The 26,033-nt window shown below is 38.2% G+C and overlaps 1 protein-coding gene across 1 annotated transcript in view; it reads right to left on the bottom strand.

Moving 5' to 3' along the window:
* Positions 1-26,033, bottom strand: part of ADGRV1 (adhesion G protein-coupled receptor V1) — a 727,941-nt gene that overhangs the window by 289,294 nt on the left and 412,614 nt on the right. The window contains exon 84 of the mRNA XM_036763404.1: positions 13,016-13,132. Coding sequence (XP_036619299.1) covers positions 13,016-13,132 — 117 coding nt within the window. The remainder of the gene's footprint in view (positions 1-13,015; positions 13,133-26,033) is intronic.

Here is a 26,033-nt window from a genome sequence, read left to right as displayed (position 1 = left end):
TTTGCAAAATGAGCAGGGTGGGACTTAAGATGACCTCTGAAGTCTCTCTAGGTCTAGAAGCTATGATCCTGTGACTGAAGAACCACAGATGAACCACAAAGTAATTTCAAAGAGGAAGTTAGAGTACTAGCAATGGGGTGGGGGGGTGGGGTGGGGAGCAATGCTGGAGATCAGAAAAGACCCTGGGGGGAGAGTGGTACTTGAACTGAGCCAGGGAATGCAAGAGGAAGACCTGAGGAGAGAAAACACATCAGGCAGGAGAGAGGCTGTGGAAGAACAAGGCAATAAGAGAGTAATGCCATGTGCAGGGGCAGGGTAAAGCAAAGATGCCTGTTTGGTTTTTGACATAAATTGAGGGCAGATATGAACTCAGTCTAGGTTAGCAGCAGATTGTGATATCGATCAATAGGGACAAAAGTGGAACAGTTCCTGTCCTTATAGAGATTACATTCCAAAGGAGGAGACACGTGTATAAGGATACAGACAATATATGTGCAACAAAAACAAGGTAACTTTGGGAGGGGAGGCACCAACCGTCTAAACTCAGCTTTTCCCACTGAATGCCTCCATTCTCTCATTTTCACAGATGAAGTAATTAAGGCCCAGAGAAGTAAAATAATTTGCTCAAAGTAATACAGCTAGTGAGTAGCAAGTTTGGATTTGAACCCAGGTCCCATGATTCCAAATTTAGTGTTCTTTCAACATACTATAACGTCTCTAAGGAAAGTAAGTTATAGATATGTTAGACCTTTGAAAATAATGTTATCATATTTCATTATATAATGTTATTATGATTATTTTAATGAAACCTGTATTCTGCTAGCACTTTAAGATTTAGAAAGCACTTTCCACACAGCAACCCCATGAAGTAGGTAGATTCATGTTGAGGTGGTTTTTTTAACCCCACACCTATGATTTTATTGAATTATGAGGCTCCTGGTAGGGAGTTCCTATCAGTGAAGATGAACACGACCTGTACAATTTATCATTTTAAAGAGCTGCTTGAAGACAGAGAGGTGAAGTGACTTAATGAAGGCCGTGCAGCCAGTATGTCTCAGAGTGAAAACTTGAACTCAGCTCTTTCTGAATCTAAGGCCAGGTCTATCCACTATGCTACAAGTACCATAATTCCCCCTTTACATAGCAGAAAACTGTATCTCAGAGAGACTAAATTACTTCCCCATGGTCACACAGATAAGCCTCACTGCCAGGCTCTCTCAGAGTGGTGTTCTGTTTCTTACATCATGCTGCCTCATTCCACTGTCTGTCCACATCTTGCCTACGGGCACCACTTAAGTATGACTGAGTTTCATTATGAAACAAAACATCATTGACATTAACTTGTTTTCACTGAAATTTACATCTTTCATTAAGTTAGAAAACTCAACAAAATTGCCCTCTGATTATACCCTGTAGCATCACGTTTCATGCCTCAGTCTCTTCACTTGCCTAATATGTGAGAAATCAAGCCTCCCTGACATGAAGGCCAACTGTTGTTGAAGCCCAGCAATAGGAGGAGGAGGAGGATGGCTAAAATTAGCCCTCTCTCTAACCTTCTTCACTGATTTAATTAGGGAACATGAAAGGTTTTAAGAGCAACAGGCTGGTAATTATGCTGATAAAAATGACACACACGCACACAAGAAATATTGGACTTTTAAAGCCTTGAAAAACTTTAAAAAGATCAACAATTACCCCATTCAAAAAAAAACCTGTGATGAAAGAGGTGCTTCACTAAAAGGAAAGAAACCGAGGGCAAGGCCGCAGAGTCATTAATACTCCTGAGCCTCAGCTGAGCTGAATGACTAAGATCAGTCTCACTCAGAAACGCAATTTGTAGCATCAGTCCTCTCTAAACTTGGTTATGTAAATAAGTTCTAGAGTCCCAGTGACATCGTTTATAATAACTATTAAAGCACTTCCTGCAAATAACCAGCATCCAATACAACCTAAAGAGTTCCAGAGCCAAAATAAGCATTCATAACTTCTCAGAAACATTTGCCCCCCACAGATGAACAAATATACAAACATGCTTGAGAGTGAATGTGTACGTGTGTGTGTGTAAACTAGTGAAAACTGGTTTAATATGAAACGTGGTTGTGGTGATATTTACGGGCTTTATGAAGCCACTTAAATAAATATACGGTGGTAGGGATTTCAGTAATCAAAACAAATGTTACAAAGAACATGTAGCATCAGCATGTCTTTTGGAGAGTAAGTAAATATATTTACATGTATACAGAGTATAATGGTGTACACTTGTCCATACTTGAATTAATTCATATCTCTTGGGTTTTTCCTGTTTAATCAAGTCCTCATACAATTGTATCTATAATTTGCAAGGTACCTCCTTTAGCAGGGGGTTTACACACAGGGGAAAGTAAATAAAACTATGAATGTAGAATAAAATCTATACCTTTTGAAAGAACTTTCAAAAGAAATTTTGAATTTTGTTATATTCATTCTTCAAGTAGAATAGAAGCATCCTATTAATGATCTTGCCTACAGTCATTTATAATTTTTAAATTGAATTTCCCTTAAATAAGTGCTACTTTGGGGTGAACATTTCTCCACAGAACAAATAATATACCCATGCTCATCTTACAATTCCACTTCTCGGTTGTTGGCTGACTCCCTCATTCCAGATCTTATGCTCAGCTTTAGAGGACAATGGGACATCCATGTGGAAATCCAAACACTTGACAAGTCCTGTCTACTCTATCTCCACATCTCTTGAGTCCACCCCCTTCTAGCCAATCGCATAGCCACCACCCTAGTTCTGGCTCTCATAACCTAGCCTAGACTTTGCAAGAGCCTATTCAATTGTATCCCTGCCTGGTTTTTCCCTTCTCCGACACATTTTGCTCACAAGTGCCAAATTCATATTCCTAAAGCCTACCTGACCACGTCACTGCCTTGCTTAAGAAGTCCCAGTGGGTCCTCATTTCCCCAGGATAAAATATGAACTTCTAATCTTCATGTGCAAAGACCTTAATTATCTCTCCAATTAAAAGCTCCATTCCACATTTCCAAACTTATTGCAAATTACTCCTGTTGATGTACTTTATGTTCTAGGTAAATTGGCCTACTTGCCATTCCTGGTTCACAACTTTCCATCTTCTTTCTCTATCCCTTTTCCCACACTGGGCTCCAGGCAGGAGGGTGCTGGAGCCAGCTTGTACAGAGATTGTTAAATTTTCAGTGTGAAGGTTTATACATCCGAAATCAGCAAATTTCACAAATCAGGACTTGATTTTTGTTGTCAACCCAAGAAAGTGATGGAGAAAATGTCAATAATGCAAATTAACCTTAAAAGTGTTCTTTTGATTACTTTTTTTCTGGAGATCCAGCCAGTTGTTAAAAAAAAAAAAAACAACAACAACAACAAAAACAACCATTTACCAGCATAGCCCTGCCTGCTAGCCTGGGTTGCATAACTTCTCAATTCTACTTCTTAGAATTCTTCCTTTAAGGCTAACTTCAAGATTCTCCACTACCAATAAAGCCTATCTTGGTCTTCCATTTGCTAGGGCCCTCTCCCCACCCTACCATAAATTATTTTGCATTTCCTATGTAAGGGTAGCGAAGTTCTTCACCATCACCCTCCACTGTACCCTCAAACCCAATCCACAGCTTCCAATTTGAGACTGCAATGAAGGTACAAAGGAATTTGGGAGGCAGGACCATATTTCACTCAGCGTGAAAACTCTCAGTATGACTAGCATCTCGACACAGATGACACAAAGACCTTTACATCCAAACCCACTTTCTCCTGAGCTTCCATCCAAAATCACCAACAGCCTAGTGGATATTTCAAATTGGACGTCCCAAAGATCTCTCAAACTCAATATGTCCAAAACAGGAATTATTATCTTTCCTTCCTAACTCATTCCTCTTCCAAACTGTCCAATGTTTGGTCTCGCAGGTTTGTAACTTTAATTTAAGCTTTGTAGACTAGTCTGAGATCTAGTACTGCTAGGCCACATTCTTTCCCATTGTTCTTCCCTCTGATTCTCTTGATATTACAGCCTTTTGTTCCTCCAGATGAATTCTGTTACAATTTTTTCTAGCTCTACAAAGCAATTCTTTTATAGTTTGATTCAAATGACATTGAAGAAGTAAATTAATTTAGGTAGTATTGTAACTTTTATTACATTGTCTTGACCTGCTTATAAGCAATTAATATTTCTTCAATTATTTAGATCTATATTTAAATAAATACAGTGTGTGAAGTGTTTTGTAACTGTGTTCATATAGTTCCTATGTGTGTCTTGGCATATAGACTCTCAAGTATTTTAGACTGTTCGTAGTTATTTTAAATTAATATTCTCTTTCTAACTCCTCCTGCTGAATTTTGTTGGTAATATACAGAAATACTGATGATTTGTATGTGTTTATTTTATATCCTGCAACTTTGCTAAAGTTGTGAATTGTTCTGATTAGTTTTTAGTTGACTTTCTAGGATTTTCCAAGAAAACCATCTTGTCATCTGCCCAAAGTGATAGTTTTACTTCTCAAAGTCCATGCTTATGCCTTCCATTTCTTTTTCTTGCCTTATTGCTAGGGCTAGCATTTCTAGTTCAATGCTTAATTGCATCGGTGATAATGGGTATCCTCGCTTTATCCCTGATCTTACCGGAAAAGCATCTAGCTTATCCCCATTATAAATAATGCTGGCTCTTGGTTTTAGATAGATACTTTTTATCACTTTAAGGAAAGAACCATTTATCTCTGGACTTTCTTGTTTTTTTTAATATTAAGGAAAGTTGTATTTTGTCAAAAGCTTTTTCTGCATCTATTGAAATAATTGTATGTTTTTTTATTGTTTTTGTTATTAATGTGGTAAATTATGCTTAGCTTACAGTTTTCCTAATATTGAACCAGCCCTGAATTCCTGGTATAAATCTGGCCTGGTCATAGTGCATGATTTTTTATGATATATTGCTGCAATCTCCTTGCTAAAGTTTCTTTAAAAAAATCTGCACCAATATTCATTAGGGAAAGTAGTCAATAGTTTTCTTGTTTTTTTTGTTTTGACTCTCCCTGGATTAGGTATCAAGATTAAATTTGTGTCATAGAAGGAATCTGGTAGGGCTTCTTTACTTACTTTTTCAGTTTCTGTAGTACTGGAATTGTTTAAATGCTTGGTTGAATTCACTTGTAAATCCATCTGGTCCTGGCCCTTTTTTCCCCCATTAAGTTCATTTCTTGTTCAAATTCTTTTTACTAGAATAGGATTACTTAAATATTCTATTTCCTGTTCTGTTAATCTGGGTATTGTAAATATCTATTTATTTCATTTAGATTGTCTTTATGGCATGTAGTTGGGAAAAACAGTTCCTAATAATTGCTTTTATTTCATCTTTGCTGGTTGAATTCACCTTTTTTCATTTTTGATAGTGGAAATTTTTCTTTTTTTAAATAAAGTTAGCTAATAGTTTGTCTATTTTATTGGTTTTTTTGTAACAGCTCTAGTTCAATGGATTTTTACTTTCAATTTTGCTAATCTCTTTGATTTTTCAGGATTTCTATTTTGGTGTTTAATTGAGGGCTTTTAATTTGTTAGTTAATTTTAATTGCATGCCTAATTCATTAGTCTGCTATTTCTCTCTTTTATTTATATCAGCATTTAGAGATATAACTTTCCTCCTAAGCACTACTTTGGATGTATCCCAAAAATTTTGCTATGTTGTCTCAGTGTTGTGGTAGGGATTGTTTTTTTTTTTTTTTTTTTGTCTTTGTATTCTCGGCACCTAGCATAGTGCCCAAACACAGTAAATGCTTAGTAAATGTTTGTTTATTGATTTATTAATAACCATTAAAGAGTAAAATATCTAAGTCTGACGAATGAACTTCATTTTTCATGAATGAGAAGGGGGCACTCCAAAAGTATGGATGGCGGCTTATAACAGAGATCCAGTATTTTCCTATTTTTGGTGATTTTTGAGTGGGTCCCAAGTCGCTTCTAGGGTCATCACTGCCCATGAGCCTGTGAGAGTTCTAGCTGGTGAAAGGGGGGATAAATGATCCGTTCATGTGTAGTTTCAGCACTTTATGGTGAGCAGTGAGAGAAAACTGCAGCAGATAGAAAAGCCCAAACATGCCAGGTACACAAATGTACTGACTACCCCTTCGACATAGCCACTGGGTTAGTGGTCTGAAGGCAGTGTCATCTGGTAGCCAAAATTTATACTATACTCCCAAGCTGAATAATTCGCTATTGACAGGCTGCTTTTCTATAGGGCATAGAAAGAAAGAGAACAAGTCAGGTTTTTGTACCATCAAGTATACTCTAACACACACATTAGCTATCATCCATTCATCCATTTCTCTCTCTCTCTCTCTTGCTCTTTCTCTCGTTCTCTCTACACATATATTTCATTACATTTCATAAGTATATGTATCACACACACACACACACACACACACACACACACACACACACTTCCTTATGTAGGTACCTGTTGTTTCCCCCCAATAGAATGTAAGCTCTTTGAAGTTAGGGACTGCTTCTATTTTGTTTTTTGTATCTCAAGCACCTGACACTGCGACTTCAAATAAGTCGAAATCAACTCTATTGTCTTAATTTCACTCATCTGCAAAACAAGGATTGGACTTTGATAATTTCCTAGAATCCTTCCAGTTTCTACACGTATCTGCCAACATAAAAATGCCAACCTCCTACTACTTATAATTGAGTTTTTACTGGTTTAAAATTATTTTAGAAAGTAGCAACAATGATTTGGGAAGAGAAGTTGTTCATGGACAGAGAACCTACTCAATACACTTTTTTGCTACTACTGATTTCAAGCTTACCCCTTCAATGCAGCCACTTATGATACTCAAAAATACACAAAAATAGAAATGAGGTAGTCAAATTCAACTTCACTTATACAAAAATTAAAGGTTACTTAATATGTAGACTTTGTGTTCTACAGCCAAAGGAAACTATGTTAATTCGACAGATTTTGTGTCTCCAGTTAATAAATTACAAAGCATTTATTAAGTGCCTAATCTGTGCATCTCAGCTAAAATTCCACCTTCTACAAGACATCCTTTCCTGCTTCCTCTTAATTCTAGTGCCTTCCATGTTGATTATTTCCAATTTACCTTGTATATAGCTTGTTAGTACATAGTTATTTGCTTTAGATTACTAGCTCCTGCAGAGCAAGGACTATCTTACTTTTCTTTGTATCCACAGCACTTAGAATGGTGTCTGGCCCATAGTAGGTGCTTTATAAATGTTTACTGGACTGATTAACACACTGTCAGGTGCTAGAGATATAAAGACAAAAAAGAAATAGTCCTTTCAAAGAACTTACAATTCTATTCGGGAAATTAACACGCATCACAGGTATACTTAGGAGTGTTCCTCTTTACAATGATAAGATTTCCCAACCCCCACCCATTCGCCCCGGAATTTTAACCCGGAATAGAGAAAGAGACTTTAAGGCATCTGGAAATTATTTACTTTATGAATACTTAATCAAACCAGTCCCTCAAGCTCTACCAAGCAAGGGTATTTTAAAAACTTAACAAATGAACATGCTTTATTTCAATCTTCTCTGAGCCTGTGGCCAAGGGCAAGAAGGTTCCTTACAGCTTTAAGGGAGGCTAGTTACTGAGCTGATTTCACTTAGAGTAAAAAGCTGACTTTTAGGAGATGATCTGATCTTTGTCATGATTAATTACTTTGGAGGTCATTTGCCAATCACTCTGCTACTTGGTTTTGCTACTTTCTACTCCTCCATATTTCTGTCCTTATCTGAAGAGAGGCCTCACATTATCCCCAAATCTGGTCTGTATAAAACCTGAGTGGGACTTGTAATTCTCTTCTTAATACATATTGTGGGAATATGGGGGGGGGGCGGGAATAAAGACGAAGAATAGTAACAAAAGTATTTTAGAAAAAGAATAGTAATGATTAAAAATTAATTATATATCTTTATTTGAATGGAAGGTAATACAAAAAACCAAAAACCCTTCTAAATCTTTTACAGAAAATGTCTTCTTATATGGTAATTTTGTTCATTTGTATGTTTCTTTCCTTTCAAAAATACTCTATTTTAGGGATGTGGCCTGTATACATGGCATCCTATTTTTGGCCTAACATGGCACTAGATTAAGAGAATACCAACATCTGTGTACAACAGACACACTGAATTTCCTGAACAGCACTGGTTTTCTCCCAAAAAGACCAAGCAGAACAACAATAGAATTCAATTTAATTCAACAAACATTTATTAAGTATCTTACTTGCCTTCAATCTATGCTTCATACAACCGCCAGATGACTTTTCCATCTACTCTGTATCTATCTAACATAAACTGATTATTGTATCTGCTGGGGCCCCATGAGAATGTAAGCTTCTTGCAAATAGGAACTGTTCTTTTGGGGGGGGGTGGATATCTCCAGGATTTAGCACAGTGCCCGGAACAAAGTAAGTTTTTAATAAATTGTTGTTGTGTTTTTGTCCTTTGTTTTCAAAGAGAATCATGACATCAGGGAAGTGATGACATGACTTGCAATTGACTTTGATTTGAGTGAGGGAAGGTTTAATAAATGATTGTTGACTGAATAATTGATGAAATGATCTGATCATGTCATGCCTTGACTTAAAAACTTTTAATCATTCCTGATAACAGACAAAATGAAGTCCAAATTCCTTAGTTTGCCTTTCACAGCCCTCCATAATTTGGCTCCAATTTAGTTCCTTAGCCTCATCTCATACTACTCTCCAACCAAACTGGACAACTTGTCCCCTATTCATATGTCCCTACTTTTCCCGTCTCTGCCTTTGATCATTCTATTTCCTATGTTTGGTTGCATTTTTGCCAACTGTAATCTTTCCCATGCTTCAAGATTCTGTTCAAATGTTAATTTCTCCATAAAGCTTTTACTGATGCCACAAAAAAATATTTTTTTCTCTTTTTAACCCCATTGTTTCTATCTCTTATATGCATTTAATTGTGCTCCATTACATTACAATTGTTTGGGCACATGTTGCATCTTTCTACTAGACTGCAAACTCCATGAGAAGAGGGATGTTTATGGTCTTATTCATCCATCCATTCATTGATTCACTCGTTTGCTTGTCTTTTCCATGACTAACACAGGACTCTGGATGAAGCAGATGCTAAATGCTTTTTGGATTGCACTAAACAAACATGGAGATAAGAAAGTTAACTTCTCTTTTAAAATGCTCTAATTCATTAAATACATTTGCATTTCTTCCATACAGAATATTAAAAGGAAATATAAATTCCCATTTTACATGTGGCAAAATACAAATTGAGTAAGTAACCTAACCCTGACCACACATTAACGCACTGGGAGTAAAAGACCTAGAATTCACAGGCTCCTGGACTCCTATTCCTGTGGTCAGACCACAAACCATGAAACATATGTGGCATTCCATCTGAAATACATTGAACTTATTCAATATTTTAAAGTTTTCAAAATTGTACTTAGCCTACCAAGTATGAACTAGCCATAACCACACTAATTTCTATTATACTTCCAAATTCTAATATTAATTTCCTTTTTGTGTGTCGGTCCTCCAGTCCCCTCTCACATGTCCATCATCATGGAATCATGTAATTTGAAGGGACCTTAGAGGTCTTCTAGTCTGACCTCATTAATGGTGTAGTTATCTCTTCTGTATTATCCCTGCCAAGCAGTTACCCAATCTTTAACTGTTTCTAGTGATGGGGAACTCATGGCGTTTTGAAACAGCCCTTCTATTGCTTCGCCTCTCTAAGTGTTTGAAAAATCTTCCCTCCTATTGAGCCAAATTCTTCCCTTCTGGCCACCCACTGATGCTGCTTCTGCCCTTTGGAGCTATTCAAAATAGGTTTTCTTTCTCTCCCATGATAGCCTTTAAAATATTTAAAGAGAGCCATCATGACCCAGTCCAATTCCTTTTTTCTCAAGGAAAACATGCTCACATTCTTGAAGCTTTTCTTCATATAACATGATCTCCAGACCTCTCCACACCCTAACTACTCTTCTCCAGAGGTTTTCTAGTTTGTCGGTGTCCCTCAAAAATGATGCTGAAGACTGAATGCAGCGTTTCAGAAGTGTTCTGACCATCCAAGAGTGTGATAGTGCTACTACCTCCTTAATGATGGGCAGTAGACTTGAATAACAAAGTTGGAGAATGCACTGGCTTTTTAGCATCTAAGTCCCACTGCAGGCTCATAGCAGGTCAGGTCTAAACTAAAAACTTCAGGGTTTTTTTGTTTTTCTTTTAAAAAAAATTGCTGTCATGCATATATTATAAAAAATTCTCATTATTGGTAACAATAACAAGAAGAAGAAGTAACATATATATAAAAATATATTATATATTATAGTATATATATATATTATATATTATAGTAACATAGATATATGATATATATATATATATGATATATATATATAGCACTTTAAGGTTTGCAAAATGCTTTACACATATTATCTGATTTAATTCTCAGAACAACTAGGTGGCATGGGTCCTATTACTAATCTCACTTTACAGATGATGAAACTTAGGCTGAGAGTGGTTAATTGATTAGTCCAGGGTTACAGAGCTAGTCAGTATCTGAGGCAGAATTTTAGCCCACATGATACTATCCATGTGGTTGCTATAAAAATATTATTTTCTATGGTATAATTGTAATGATAGGATTTGGAGAGGGCACCCTCCTCTGGGACACATCTGACAGGGTGAATCATCAAAGATAACCTACAAAAGGCATATCGTTCATTTGGTTCAGGATGTATTAGTCATTTCTGCTCTGCAAAAGATCTGAGAGCTGGATATAATCCTCAGGTCCAAAATAAGAATTCAGGGGGTGTCCAATGGGATCATAGACTTTGACAGAGGTACAGAAAGCAGTCTACTGCCGACTTTAGGAAGGAGCTTCTGTAATCTAGTGGCACTAGGAAGTAATAGCATTTGCTATCAAGGCACCTGCTTCTAGGGGGACCAGGGAACTCTACAATAGAAGACAAAGGTTCAGAGCTTCACTGTGAAGGTAGAACCAAAGAGCAAATTTGATTCCAACAGGAAGAGACCAAAGAAAAATGGGTTCAAGATAAGGTAGGATTTTGAGGGTCCAGAGCTATCAAGATCTCTAAAGGAGCAAAGGAGACAACTCAGGTATAATCAGAATCCCAGGAATAGAGGGCTCCAGACTAGAGACAGCCTAGTCCTAAGAATTCCAGCAAACTTGCAAGCTGAATTAGGGGAAAAGTCTTCAATTTTGATATTTGCTGTTGCTCAGTTATTGCAGTTGCCTGATTCTTCATGACCCCATTTGGGGTTTTATTGTCAAAGATGCTGGAGGGATTTGTCATTTCCTTCTCTAGCTCATTCTACAGATAAAGAAACACAGGCAAAAATCAGTATTGACTGATTTGCCCAGTGTTTGAGGCCAGATTTGAAACCAGGAAGATGAGCCTTCCTGACTCCAGGCCTAGCACTCTATCCACTATACCACCTAGCTGCTCTAGATTCTGATCTAGTCTCTAATCTAGGTTCTGGGTTGAATCTAGAGATAGAATGCTCTCTCGCCTACAATATAGACTAAAGATAAACAAACCTATAAAAAAGTTTAAACATTTTTTTTACACCAGTTGCTTCCTGTTACAGACCTGTGACAGAACTAGGCAGTGACATTTGAGAGTTTGCGTGTAACTTCCCCCTTGGTCCTCTACTCCGCCCCCGAATGGGGCATGCTCAGCCAGCATCATCCAGGCCAGTACAAGGAAGCTTGGGGTGGCTTTGGTTTGGGGTTTGTGCGATGGAGGGTTATTCCTCCCTCTTCCCCACCTACAAGTATATGTAATGTTCCCTGCCTGATTTCAAGCTAAGACGGGGAGGCTTGATGAACTTTCTTCCTGCCACAAGTGACTGGTATTGTAGAGTGATCAAGAATCTTCTCAGCTTGAGTGTGTATTCAAAAGGTAAGTGTAAATAATCTCTTGTTCTTTTTCTTGGTTGTTATTTGTCCTAGTTCTGGAAGAGGACCAATGACATCAGAAAGGTGATGTCTTGACTTGCGAGTGAATTGTATTTAAACGAGGCAAAGCTATGCAAAGTCACCAGTCTCACTCTCTCCTCCAGAGCCATCTGGATCCAGTGGCAAAACATAGATCAGGATGACTGGAGATGGCCCTGATTTCTGTGGGAGACTTTGGCCTTTTAAGATAAGATCCTTCCCAGTCTCAGTTTGTCTGAGGCAACAACAATTCAGTGATTAAGGCTAGGTAAGAAATGAGGCAAAAAAAAAAGACCTCTTTTACTTACTCAAAAAAAAATCAATGGGCGGGGGGAAGACCTTCAGGTATATGGGCTAGAACAGAAACAATTGCTATTTAAATTCATTCTGAGCCATCAAAACCCAAAAAATGACCAAGGAAGGTTTGGGCTGGCATCTGTCATTGGCCAATCAGGTGAAACTAGAGTGAATTGAATTTAAAGCATGGTCAAGTAGTTCCAATTGAATCCCAACGGGCCTTATCTAATCCTGGTTTTCCAGTGCTGTAAAACTATTTCAAGAAATCTTAAGAAAGGTGCTAGTTACTATTGTTCCAGTTTCATTGAGCAACTTAACATCAATTAGTTTTTACAGAGGGACATTTACTTTGAAGATAGAGCAAAAACAAACATACAGATGTTTCTTTCAATACCTCAGGGAAACCAGCTTTGCTCATTTCCTATATAAGGCTGGTTCCACCAAATTCATGTCCAAAGCTCCCTTTCTTTCTCTTGCTAGGCCTGGTGCTGATTCTTTAAATGGAGTACTTTGCTGTATTTGACTTTTCCCCCCCTCCAAACATCAATAAAACCATTAAAAAGGGATGTTTGGGGGATATAGGGCATAGCTTGTGAGTTGTGATTTGCTTTATTAGCTTCCAAAGAACCTAGTTTGTAGACATGTCAGTAGATATCACTAGTACATGTCAAATTCTAGGGGTGAGGAACCATGAGATTCATGGGAAAGAGAAAAAGGAATGAGGTTCCCACCTGAACAAGCATCCAGTTAAACTGGCAAAGATAGAGGTAATGCATGATAGCGGCCAGGGCTGAGCAGCTCTCTTCAGTCAGTTGCCCACTTGCATATGCAGATGCCAGAAATGCAATCTGTAAGAAAGAATCAATCAATTAATCGATAAACATTTATTTAGCAACTACTATGTGTCAGGCACTGTGCTAAATGCTGTTAGAAAGAAATATGTCTGTTAAAAAGTCAACCTTGTAGAAATGTTTGTGCCCCTCTTTCCTCATCTGTCAACTGGATGGGTTGGACAAAATGACCTGTTTGGTCCCTTTCAGTTCAACTATTTCCAAATTTCTATGATTCCAAAGAAAACCTTATTTTTCTCTAAAAATTGATATACTGTATAAATCCATTCCAAAAATGATAATGAACTGGCTTGCATGTTTCCACAAAAAAGTTAGAAAATCATATTATAGTATGTCCTGTGCTCCTAGGAGGAAAATCCTCAAAGGAAACCTTTTACTATTATTATTGACAAAAAAATGAGATGTACTCAACTTAGAAATATTGTTTAATCAGAAATATCAAAATTCCTTACTTATAAAACAGGGCTGAAATACCAAAGCTTTGTTGAAATCAAATACAAGTCTTTGGCCTGTTGTATGTACATTTTCACACCCTTTACTCTGCCTTGTTAGGCAACAGCTTATATTATAAAACAAGAGTTCCAAGCAATTTTGAGTTTCATAAATTCTTATGATTACACTTGATTAAAAATATCTTTGCGATTGTATTTCCTCTGTCAAGAAACTGTTAAAAAACATCACAATAAGTTTTTGTATCTATCATCTTATGTTTCTGCTTTCTATTTTGTAAATGCTAAGGTTTTTTATCATCATCGTGAGATTTTTTTAGCTTTAACTATGTGAGGAAAAACTATTTTTCCCACATACACACACATAGATGTATGCATGTATGTATGTGTGTATATATTTTATGAGTGTATAAAAGAATTTCTGATTTGATCTTAAAAGGAATTAATTTTCATGTAACATTCTGAAAATGCTCAAATCTAACTGTCATTAATACAAGAATGGCTAGACTAAGACACCTCTCACCAAGTGTTCAGAGAGTATCTTCTGTGTGCGCAGAGCACTCAATGTACTAGCTCAAGATGAAGCACAGATTTAAGTGCTGAGTTTTAGCCCTGTTTTTTCTCAGCATTAAATATATTCCTGAGCACATGCATTATGTAGGGGTTACTCAAAAGTCCTTACCTATAAACAGAGACAAACAGTAACACTTTAAACATAAGCCAGAATTTTATGACTGATTATGTCCTAACAGATCAGCCAAATAGTTTCACTGGAAAAAAAATCCATGGATTTAAATACTGGCTTTCCAAAAAGCTACAGATAACTTTTTGAAAAAATGTAAATGCTTACTATAGATTACTTCTGTAAACCATGGGAAAAGGGTTATACTTCTGATAAGAGTCTGTCTCGACGGAATCTTGGTTGCCACTCATCTTGGAGGCAAACTATCTCATTGGGGACCAATCAGAGGACTTCTCTATGGCCAGGGAGAAGGGCACAATCTATCTCTGAGGGAAGTGTATACTTCTCAGCAAGGTTTGTACATTATAATTACAATTTGATTGGGGAACTCATTTCATTGATCATTCATTCTAATTGAGGGATTCATTCTAATGATCTATTGATCATTCTATTGCTCTTGAGGGCAACTCATTGACTGGTGAGTAGTCCTTGCCCAGGGTCTACTTTTTGAGAACGCCCACACATCGTGGGTATCTTCTCTATTTTTGGTCCTCTTCTTTCTCTATACTATTCACTTGGTAATGTCATAAACTTCTATCCATTCAATTATCATCCCTACAAAGATAATTCTCAATTCTATTTATATGAACCTAACCTCTCTTCTGACATTCAGTGTCACATCTCTTACTGCTTCTTGGCCATCTTGAATGGGAATCCCCATAGATGTCTTAACCTCAACATGTACAAAACTGAACTCATCTTTTCCCCCAAATCCTCTCCTCTTCTTAATTTCCCCATTACTGTTGTGGGTACCACCATCCTTCCAGGCTCCCAGTCGAGGTGTTATCCTTGACTTCTTATTTTTTCTCACAAGACCCCCAGCCCCATATCCAATCCGTTGCTAAGTCCTGTTGATTCTACCTTCTCAACCTTTCTCATATATTCCTCCTCCTCTCTCCTGACACTGCCAGCAGCCTGGTGTAATCAATCACCCATCACCTTGCACTTGGACCACTGCAGTACCCTTCCAGTTAGGCTTCCTGCCTCAAGCCTTTCCCCACTTCAATCTACTCTCCACTCAGCTGACAAACTGATCTTCAAGTATAGGTCTGACCAGGCCATTCCCTAATCAAAGTGGCTCCCTATTACTACCAGGATCAAATACAAAAATCTGTTTTGCTTTTAAAGCCCTTCAGAACCTCCCCTCCCCACCTTTTTTCAGTCCTTTTGTACCTTACTACCCTCCCCCTAAACCATGATCCATTGATGCTGTTCCTTGCTGTTCTACACACAAGACATTTCATCTTCTGCCTCCTTACATTTTCACTGGCTATCCTCCTAACATGCCTCTCCCTTCTCATCTCTGTCTCCTAAATTCCTGGCTTCCTTTCAAGTCTCATCTAAAATCCCACCTTCTGCAAGCAGTCACTGCCAGTCCCCCTTAATGTCAATGCCTTCCCTTTGCGTTTATCTCTAGTTTATCCCGTGTATATCTTATTTGTACCTAATTGTCTGATTCTATCTCCCTTGTTAGATGATAATCTCCCTGAGAGTATGCCTAGCAGTTTGTTGATGTTGTTTAGTCGTATGAGTGAGTATCTGACTCTATGTGGCATCATTTGGGATTTTCTTGGCAAATATATTGGACTGGTTTGCCATTTCCTTCTCCAGCTTATTTTACAGATGAGGAAAAGGGTGAAGTGACTTCACCAGGGTCACACAGCTATTACGTGTGAGGGCATCTGTGCACTATGGTGCCACCTAGCTGCCCTGCCTAGCACAGAGTAGGTGCTTAATAATTGTTGAGTTGAGTTTAACACTTACTAGTTGTGTGAACCTTGGCAAGTCACTTAGCCTTTCAGGATCAGTTTCTTCATCTGTAAAATGGGAATTAATAATAGCACCTATCTCACAGATTTGTTGCTGAGTATCACATGAGGTAATATATTAAATGCTTTGCAAATCTCAAAACTCAATAGAAATATTTGCTTTTTTTTTTCCTATTTTATTTTTTTTTTATTTTTTTTAATGCAATTTATTTATTTAACATATTTGGTTTTCAGCATTGATTTTCACAACAGTTTGAATTACAAATTTTCTCCCCATTTCTGCCCTCCCCCCCCACTCCAAGATGGCGTATATTCTGGTTGCCCTGTTCCCCAGTCAGCCCTCCCCTCTATCACCCCCCTCCCCTCTCATCCCCTTTTCCCTTCCTTTCTTGTAGGGCAAGATAAATTTCTACGCCCCATTGCCTGTGTATCTTATTTTTTAGTTGCATACAAAAAGTTTTTTTGTTTTTGAACATCTGATTTTAAAACTTTGAGTTCCAAATTCCCTTCCCTCTTCCCTTCCCACCCACCCTCCCTAAGAAGTTGAGCAATTCAACCTAGGCCACACATGTATTATTATGTATAACCCTTCCACAATATTCATGTTGTGAAAGGCTAACTACATTTTGCTCCTTCCCAACCCATCCCGCTTTATTGAATTTTCTTCCTTGACCCTGTCCCCTTTCCAAAGTGTTTGTTTTGATTACCTCCACCCCCATCTGCCCTCCACTCCATCATCCCCCTGCCTTTTATTTTTTTTTTTATCTTCCTCCCTCTTCTTTCCTGTGGGGTAAGATACCCAACTGAGTATGTATGGTATTCCCCCTCAGGCCAAATCTGATGAGAGCAAGGTTCACTCATTCCCCCCTCACCTGCCCACTCCCCTCCTCTCCTAGAACTGCTTCCTCTTGCCACCTTTATGCGAGATAATCCACCCCATTCTATCTCTCCCTATCTCCCTCTCTCAGTAAGTTACTCTCTCATCCCTTAATTTCATTTTATTTCTTTTAGCTATCTTCCCTTCATCCTCAACTCACCCTGTGTCTGCTCTCTTTCTTTTACATATATATATATATACACATACATACACATACATACATATACACATAGATACATGCATACATACACATTCACTTATATATATACATAAACATATATATATGCATATATATATATGCATATTCCCTTCAACTACCCTAATACTGAGGTCTCATGAATCATACTCATCATCTTTCCATGTAGGAATGTAAACAAAACAGTTCAACTTTAGTAAGTCCCTTGCAATTTCCGTTTCTTGATTACCTTTTCATGCTTCTCTTGATTCTTGTGTTTGAAAGTCAAATTTTCTATTCAGTTCTGGTCTTTTCACTGAGAAAGCTTGAAAGTCCTCCATTTTATTGAAAGTCCATATTTTGCCTTGGAACATGATACTCAGTTTTGCTGGGTAGGTGATTCTAGGTTTTAATCCTAGCTCCATTGACCTCCGGAATATCGCATTCCACGCCCTTCGATCTCTTAATGTAGAAGCTGCCAGGTCTTGGGTTATTCTGATTGGGTTTCCACAATATTCAAATTGTTTCTTTCTGGCTGCTTGCAGTATTTTCTCCTTGATCTGGGAGCTCTGGAATTTGGCCACAATATTCCTAGGAGATTTCTTTTTGGGATCTATTTGCGGAGGCGATCGATGGATTCTTTCAATTTCTATTTTGCCCTGTGGCTCTAGAATATCAGGGCAGTTCTCCTTGATAATTTCCTGAAAGATGGTATCTAGGCTCTTTTTTTGATCATGGCTTTCAGGTAGTCCAATAATTTTTAAATTATCTCTCCTGGATCTATTTTCCAGGTCAGTGGTTTTTCCAAGGAGATATTTCACATTGTCTTCCATTTTTTCATTCCTCTGGTTCTGTTTTATAATATCCTGATTTCTCATAAAGTCACTAGCTTCCACTTGCTCCAATCTAATTTTTAAAGTAGTATTTTCTTCAGTGGTCTTTTGGACCTCCTTTTCCATTTGGCTAATTCTGCCTTTCAAGGAATTCTTCTCCTCATTGTCTTTTTGGAGCTCTTTTGCCATTTGAGTTAGTCTATTTTGTAAGGTGTTGTTTTCTTCAGTGTATTTTTCAGTATTTTTTTGGGTCTCCTTTAGCAAGTCATTGACTTGTTTTTCATGGTTTTCTCGCATCCTTCTTATTTCTCTTCCCAATTTTTCCTCTACTTCTCTAACTTGCTTTTCCAAATCCTTTTTGAGTTCTTCTATGGTCTGGGGCCAGTTCATGTTTTTCTTGGAGGCTTTGGTTGTAGGCTCTATGACTTTGCTGTCTTCTTTAGGCTGTATGTTTTGGTCTTCTTTGTCACCAAAGAAAGAATCCAAAGTCTGAGACTGAATCTGGGTGCGTTTTCGCGTCCTGGCCATATTCCCAACCAACTAACTTGACCCTTGAGCTTTTCAGTGGGGCATGACTGCTTGTAGATTACAGAGTTCTATGTTCTACGTTTGGGGGGGAGGTGCCAGCTCTGTCAGAGCCGCACTCCTCCTTCCCCAAGGACCCCCAGTCCAGACTGGGCTCAGATCTTCGGCAGGCTGTGCACCCCTGCTGTGATCCGCCACTTAATTCCCCCCACCAGGTGGGCCTGGAGCCGGAAGTAACAACAGCTGTAGCTGCCCCACCTCCGCTGCCCCCGGGGCTGGAAGCCCGAACCGCGAACTCCTTCCACTCCCGCAGCTTTTCCCACTAACCTTCTCCGCAGTCTTTGGTGTTTGTGGGTCGAGGGGTCTGGTAACTGCTCACGTATTCAGGGCGCTAGGGCCCCCTCCGCCCGGCTTCCGGTCTGGATCGTCCACGCCGCTCAGGCTGGGCTCTGCTCCACTCCGTTCCCAGCTCCCAGCTCCCAGCTCCCAGCTCCGTGTGGAACAGAGCTCACCCACAGACCATCCGGGCTGTCCTGGGCTGGAGCCCTGCTTCCCTCTGCTGTTCTGTGGGTTCTGCCGTTCTAGAATTGGTTCAGAGCCATTTTTATAGGTTTTTGGAGGGACTCGGGTACGGAGCTCACTCTAGTCCGTGCTTACCAGCCGCCATCTTGGCCGAAATATTTGCTTTTATTATCATATCAATATAATCTTTTTTGTTTGAGAGTTGACTGAACAAAATGGATGATAATGATGACTTTTTTTTAACTGACCAATTAAACCTGTCATTAACAAGGGTCTTAGTACTCTTAATGGGACATTATACTTAAAATTTTCTATAAGACCAACGAGTTGAAAACTGTAGGCAATTAATAAATGTTGTGGGCAGGGAGAATGAAAAGAATGAAGAGAAAAAAGGAAGAAATGAATAATTTTCCAATACCAGTAATGTTTCTCATACTTTGCCCTGACTTTTCTTTTTTAAAAAATTAATTTAATAACTTCAACCAGTCTCACTTAATTTTTTTTCCTGCCAAACCTTGGCTATTGGCCTTCCAAAACTACCCTGCAGTTATTCTAGGGCCACCTTGCCATGACATGAATCTTTGCTCCCTACACACAAAACTCTTTGCATCACAATGTTTCATAAATTGGCTATTTTTTCTTCTCCTCCTTTGTGCTACATTGGTGATTCTATGACGCAAAGTATTTGCCACTGACTGTCTTGAAAGAGCCAGGTACCCATTATATGTGACCCCCAGTGAATGTCAGCTCCTGTTCTGCACAGGCTCCAATGATCACTATTTTAAGCTGCCTGAAGAAAAATGTAGTCAAAAAACCAATCAATGTTTTTAACAGGTTTGAAATGGCTACATGTAGAACAAGAATGTCCTTAGGACATCCTTGTTCCTGTTGCCCCAAAGAGCACATAGCCTAAGGTTCTTACATGAACTAAGTAGAATTCAGAACAAAAGTCCTGGTTCTTGTTTTCTCATTAATTTTCATAATTAAAATCCACTCACCCTAGCCTCGATTAATCATTACCTATTGCTCAGAGCTAGGCTGGGGGGAGATAGGAAGAAAATAATCTATGCACTCTGCCAGAAGAGTGTATTTGTTCAGTATGCCATTTGAAGTAAGCCATTCAATTGAAAGTTAACAGCTAACAAGAACACTGTAATTCAAGGCCAGTCTGTCCCTCTCACATTCCTCCAGGCTGATTTTGGTAAGGTGGAGGGGTTGGCTCTGTGCTCCCACCAGATAAGGACCTCTGAAAGCAGCATGTTTTTAACTTACCCTTATGGAGAGGGAAATTTGCCCAACCAAACACTGTAGGTCAGAAGGACATTTTCTTTATTATACATCCTTCCTGTGGGGCATATAAATGCTTTATGCATACTTGAATTACGAAGCATACAGCCAACAAGTACTAATTTATCTTACCCTCTCAACTGAACAGGATACCTCCAAATGGATGGCTTGTGCTCAGATTCCTACACTGAAAGTTGTTAAGGGTTCTTAATACTTATGTGAGATATCCTAGAGTAGATACATTTGTTTTTTTCAAATAATTGTGGGCAATGTTTCTGTCTGTGATGATGGTTCCAGGTCCAGTACAGCTTATTTGTTGAATTCTCAAGGATATCTTGAAGTGTGTTGTGTATCTGTAACATAGGATTTGCCTTCTTTGTAGCTTACAAAAGCTAGAGAGTTTTGGATGTAAATTCAAGACAATAAGTGGTATATTGCCATGCATTTGGTAGGCAGTGAAGGTTCACAATCTGCAGCGATTTATTGTGTAGTTTCTACTCTTTCCTTGGATAGTCTGAATTGATAAATAAGACCAGGCTCCTTAAGGATAATCCATCTCTAATTTTAGTGGTTGATGGCCTGGTCCTGAATTACCGTCATACCATCTCTCTGTTTCTAAAAAATCAAATGATGCAGCCACTGGCATGGTACTTCTTGATTAACATGGTATTTGTTGAATTTATATGGATATTGCCCATGGTGGGCCTTCAGATTTCACTCTTGGATCTTTGCTGTTTCACAGGCTCCATCTGGGAGTAAGCTATTTTCATTTTCATTCAACAGATTCAATTAGTATGTATATATTTGCAATTGTTTGGTGAAGTGATGTTTGCTCATTCCAAAAGTACACCTGTAGGTTTTTAACCTGTTGCTCATGTGCTCTAAAAATATATTGTGATGATTGTAACAACCTAATTAAAAACCAGAAAGAAACAAATTGGTGGCTAGAACTACACATTATGTAGATGACAACCTTAATCATTATGTAGCCTACCCTTCTTAAATCTTCAGCCACTCTCTATCTACTGGCTTCTTCTCTGCCGCCTTCAAACATGCCTAAGTCTTCCCATCCTTAAAAAAATACCCCCTCCCAAAAATTAAAAAAAAAAAAACCAAAGAAACAAACAAAAAAACTTTTGCTAGACTCTATTTTCTCAGGCTCTCATCCTATATCTCTCCTTTCTTTCTCAATCAAACTCCTAGGAAAAGTTGTCTATACTGATTTCTTTGACTTTCTTTCCTCTTACTCCTCAACCCTTTGCAATTTGGCTTTCAACCTCCTTACTTAACTGAAACTGCTCTCTACAAAGTTACTAATTATAAGTTACTTACTCACCATAGCTGATGGTCTTCTTTTCAGTCCATATTCTCTGCCTGTCTACAGCATTTGACCACCTCACTTAAAACACTCTCCTCTCTGGGTTTCTGTAACACTACTCAACCCTAGTTCTTCTCTTTATTGTCTGAGGTTTTTTTTCCATTTCCTTTCCTGGCTCACCATCCATGTCATGCTTCCTAACTGCGGGTATCAAGGCTTGCTCCTAGGTCCTCTTCTCTTTTCTCTCTACACGTGCTCAGACACACCATCGGCTCTTATCCTCAGAGACTTCTATATTCCAGCTCCAATCTGTCTTCTGGGCTTCAGTTCCACAACACCAATTTTGTTGCTGTTTCAAACAGGATGTTCCAAGGACATCTTAAAGTTGACTGGTCCCAAGCCTAACTTAGTATCTTTCCCCCAAACCCTGTCTTCTTCTAAACATCCCTATTTTTGTGGAAGGCATCACCATCCTTCCAGTATCCCAGGTTCATAAACTCAGCATTATCCTTGACTCCTCACTCGTATTCACCCTACATACCTAGTCAATGGACCAAAGTTGGCCATTCCTACCTTCATCACATCTCTCGGATCTCTCTATTCACAAAACTACCACTTTAGTTCAGGCCTTAATCACTCTCTCCTAAATTATTGTAACAACCTCCAAATTGGTTCTCTTTCCCCACTTCATCATGTCCTCCACATAGCTAATAGTAATTTCCCCTTAAACACAGATCTAACCTTGTCACTTCCATATCTAATGAATTCTAGTGGCTCCCTATCACCTCTAAGATAAAATATTAATTCCTCGGTTTAGTTTTAAAGCCCTTATCCTGGCCTAATTGATCTTTCCATTCTCACTGGCCACCATTTCCCTTCCCCACACTCTGTGATGCCACCAAACTGAGCTTCTCTCGTTTACTCCATTCCCCATATTCACGCCTTTCACTCCCCATATTTATGCCTTTATGCTACTTGTCTTCCATGTCTGGAATGCATTCCTCACCATTGCCTCATAGCATTTCCTTTTCTTCAACATGCAGATCAAGTACCATCTTCTACATGAAACCTTTTTAGGTCTCCCCAACTGTTAGTGCTCTTCTTCCCAAACCATCTTTTATTAACTTCTTTTACACTCTGTTTTTATCATATATATTCTTATATATGTTCTCATCCATTAGAAGGTAACCTCCTTGCAAGTAGGAATTATTTTATTCTTTGTATCTGTATCCCCTACATAGCACCTGGAACATAATAGTTGTTGTTCAGTTGTCTTCAGTCATATCTGACTCTTCATGACCCCATTTGGGGTTTTCTTGGCAAAGATACTGAAGTGGTTTGCCATTTCCTTCTCCATTTATTTTACAGTCGAGGGAACTGAGGCAAACAGGGTTAAGTTGCTTAGGGTCACAAAGCTAGTAATTGTTTGAGGTCAGATTTGAACTCAGGAAGATGAGTCTTTCTGACAACAGGCCTGGCACTCTATCCACTATGCCATCTTGCTGCCCAAGCATAATAGAATCTTTAAGAAACTCTTGTTTATTAATAGACGGACAGAAGGCTCGCTAGTTTTCATAAACTAAGATACAACAATTCTTATTCTACCAGTCTAGACCTGTACCATAATCACAGACACAACTGTTCCCACAATAGCCTGGATAAGACTTCGTAAAAATCTAAGAATAATATTTTTTAAACAAATGTTGTCATACTGAACTCTTAAACAACATATTATACGGAATGAAAAGTTTTCAAAATATAGAGACAGAACAGGAAACCAAAACTATATGGGAACAAAGTAAAGTACTTAACATCACTGTTGTCCTATCTGATAGTGCAATTCCCCCAACATGCTTTCAGTGAGCCTGTATAAGAGAAGCTTACATCTCAATAGTCTTATTCAATTTCAAACAAGCAGTCACTTTACCCCCCCATACAATTATCTGAACAGTAAACATAAAAGAGTAATAGCAGAAGAGCGACTTGTCCCAGAAGCATTTCTATCTTAAGATGAAAAGAAGGAAAGAACAATAACAGACAAATGTTATCTATGGGAATAGTAAGATCGGTTTAATTTCTTGAAAGTTGATTCAAAAAGAAAGCATATTTTCCTTTATAGACTTAGCATTTCAAAGGCAAAATTCTTGTTTCCCTGATGACAGAGATGAGGAGTTCTATGAAAGCAGAATAAATGCCTCTCAATCTGGAGGGGGAATGTCTTTGTAGGGACCAAGGACAATGAAGCTTGTCTTTCCATTCCTTCCATGAAAAAAATAAGGCTATTATTTAGACAACTCAAAGGAAAGTCGGATTTTTCTCCTGAATTTTTCCTTTAATTTTCTACTTTATTTTGGTAATGGAGACATGACCAGAAGTTTGCATTTGATCAACACAAGGCTGACCATGAATTCTGCTGTACCTATACAAGGGAATGACCATTTATTAAGCTTAGTCACTTTTGAATTGTTGGTTATTATTGTTTAGTCATTTTAGTCATGTCTGACTCTTCATGACCCCATTTGGGGTTTTCTTGGCAGAGATATGGGAGTGGTTTGCCATTTCCTTCTCCAGCTCATTAACAAATGAAGAAACTGAGGCAAACAGGGTTACGTGACTTGCCCAAGATCACACAGCTGGTGAATGTCTGAGACTACATTTGAACTTGGGTCTTCCTGACTTCGGGCCTGCTACTCTATCCACTGCACCACCTAGATACCCATCTAAATTAGATAACCAGTTCACAAATTTACTTTGAAAAGGGTAAAATGTATATTTTTTTAGATTCTCAAGTGATCCTCAGCTGGAAAAAAAAAACAACTTTCCCCTTCTAGTGTTATTCCTTATGGACTGAAAATAAGCATGAATTTAAGTTGAAAGTAAAACTTTTTCAGTAAATAAAACAAGAGAGAAACAAGACTTAACAAAGGTCTGTGCGTATCCGTAACTGAAGTGTTAATTAACTCAAAGGCCATAATCTAACCCCACTGTGCAATACGATTGTCAATGTACTCATTTGATATAAAGCACTATTAAAATTTTCTAATAAACCAAGAAAACTATTATTTCTTTATATTTTACTTCAGATGTTTATTTCTTGGCCCTAAATTAGGGAGGTAGTTTTGTCCTCTGCATTCTTTCTTACATTTCTTACATCATATTTCTACCTATTGTAATAACAATAATAGCAGCTAGCATTTCTATTGCACCTTAAGATTTGCAAAATGCCTTACCAATATAATCTCATTTTATTCTAACAACAACCCTAGGAGGTAGGTACTATTATTATCATCACTATTTTTTTACAGATGAGGAAACTGAGGCAGACAAAGGTTACATGACTTAGGTCACTTAGGTACTAAGTATCTGGGGCTGGATTTGAGCTCAGGAATTCTTGACTTTAGAGTCTAGTTCTCTATCCACTATCCTGCCACTGACCCAACGCAGAGTCAGTGAAGAAAATAACACTAAATATTGCACAATTCCTTTTGCTGCAATGTTTTATAAAGTACAAAAATGCAGGAGCTAATCTATAAAAATATCAAAAATGAAAAAATATCCTATTTGATGGAAAAGCTCTTTCTCCTCTGAATCACTTCCTAATTATTTTAACAGAAATACCTCTTGGAACACACTGTGTGATCCCAAAGCAGTTTATGTGACTCATAGATCACATGTGTGTGTATGTGTGTATGTGTGTGTGTGGGGGGGGGCTGGTTCTATGAATCAATTTGGGCCCGTTTCGAAAAATGTGTTTTGTTAGTGTTGATGGCGAATGCCAACATACATTTTGGAAAATGAGCAGATTACAATATCCAAAGAGGATATTTCAATATATTTTATATATGCTTTTATGTACATTTTATATGCACATATGTATATAGCTAGATAGATAATTGTATTTCTATATAATTAGTTTCTTTTATAATCCTAGGCATTTTAAAATACTATTCAGAGAAGAAGTCCATAGGCTTCACCAGAACACACAAAAGGCCTATGTTACAAAAAGAATAAGAACACCTGTTCTAGACAGAAGGATGTTTCTGGGTCTATATATTGGATTTTTACTCCAACCATCTGTGCAATACAAACACCAGTGTCCCCAGATCATTTCATGAGACAGGGCAGCAAAAAAATGGCTTCCCAGTTTTCCCTTTATATACAGAAAACATTGTATCCCTGGTGTAGGCTAGTGATGCCTCCTAAGTTTACCTGCTTCTAAAGAATTCTAATGGGAGGAAAAGTTTTATTTCTTCTCTTCATTCCCAAACCTATCCTTTGGGATAGTTGAGCATTATAGTTGGTTGAAGGGGTGGAGAAGGAAGAAAAGGCAGAGGGTGGGAGGTTGGGGAGGAGTGGAAAAGGGTGCAAGGGGCAGAAGGGAAGGAGTCTGGCTCATTCCAA

Source organism: Trichosurus vulpecula, chromosome 1, assembly GCF_011100635.1.
Source record: "Trichosurus vulpecula isolate mTriVul1 chromosome 1, mTriVul1.pri, whole genome shotgun sequence".
NCBI classification, from domain to species: Eukaryota; Metazoa; Chordata; class Mammalia; order Diprotodontia; family Phalangeridae; genus Trichosurus; species Trichosurus vulpecula.
The sequence above is the reverse complement of the archived record's forward strand: the minus strand, read 5'-3'. Positions and strand labels throughout refer to the sequence as shown.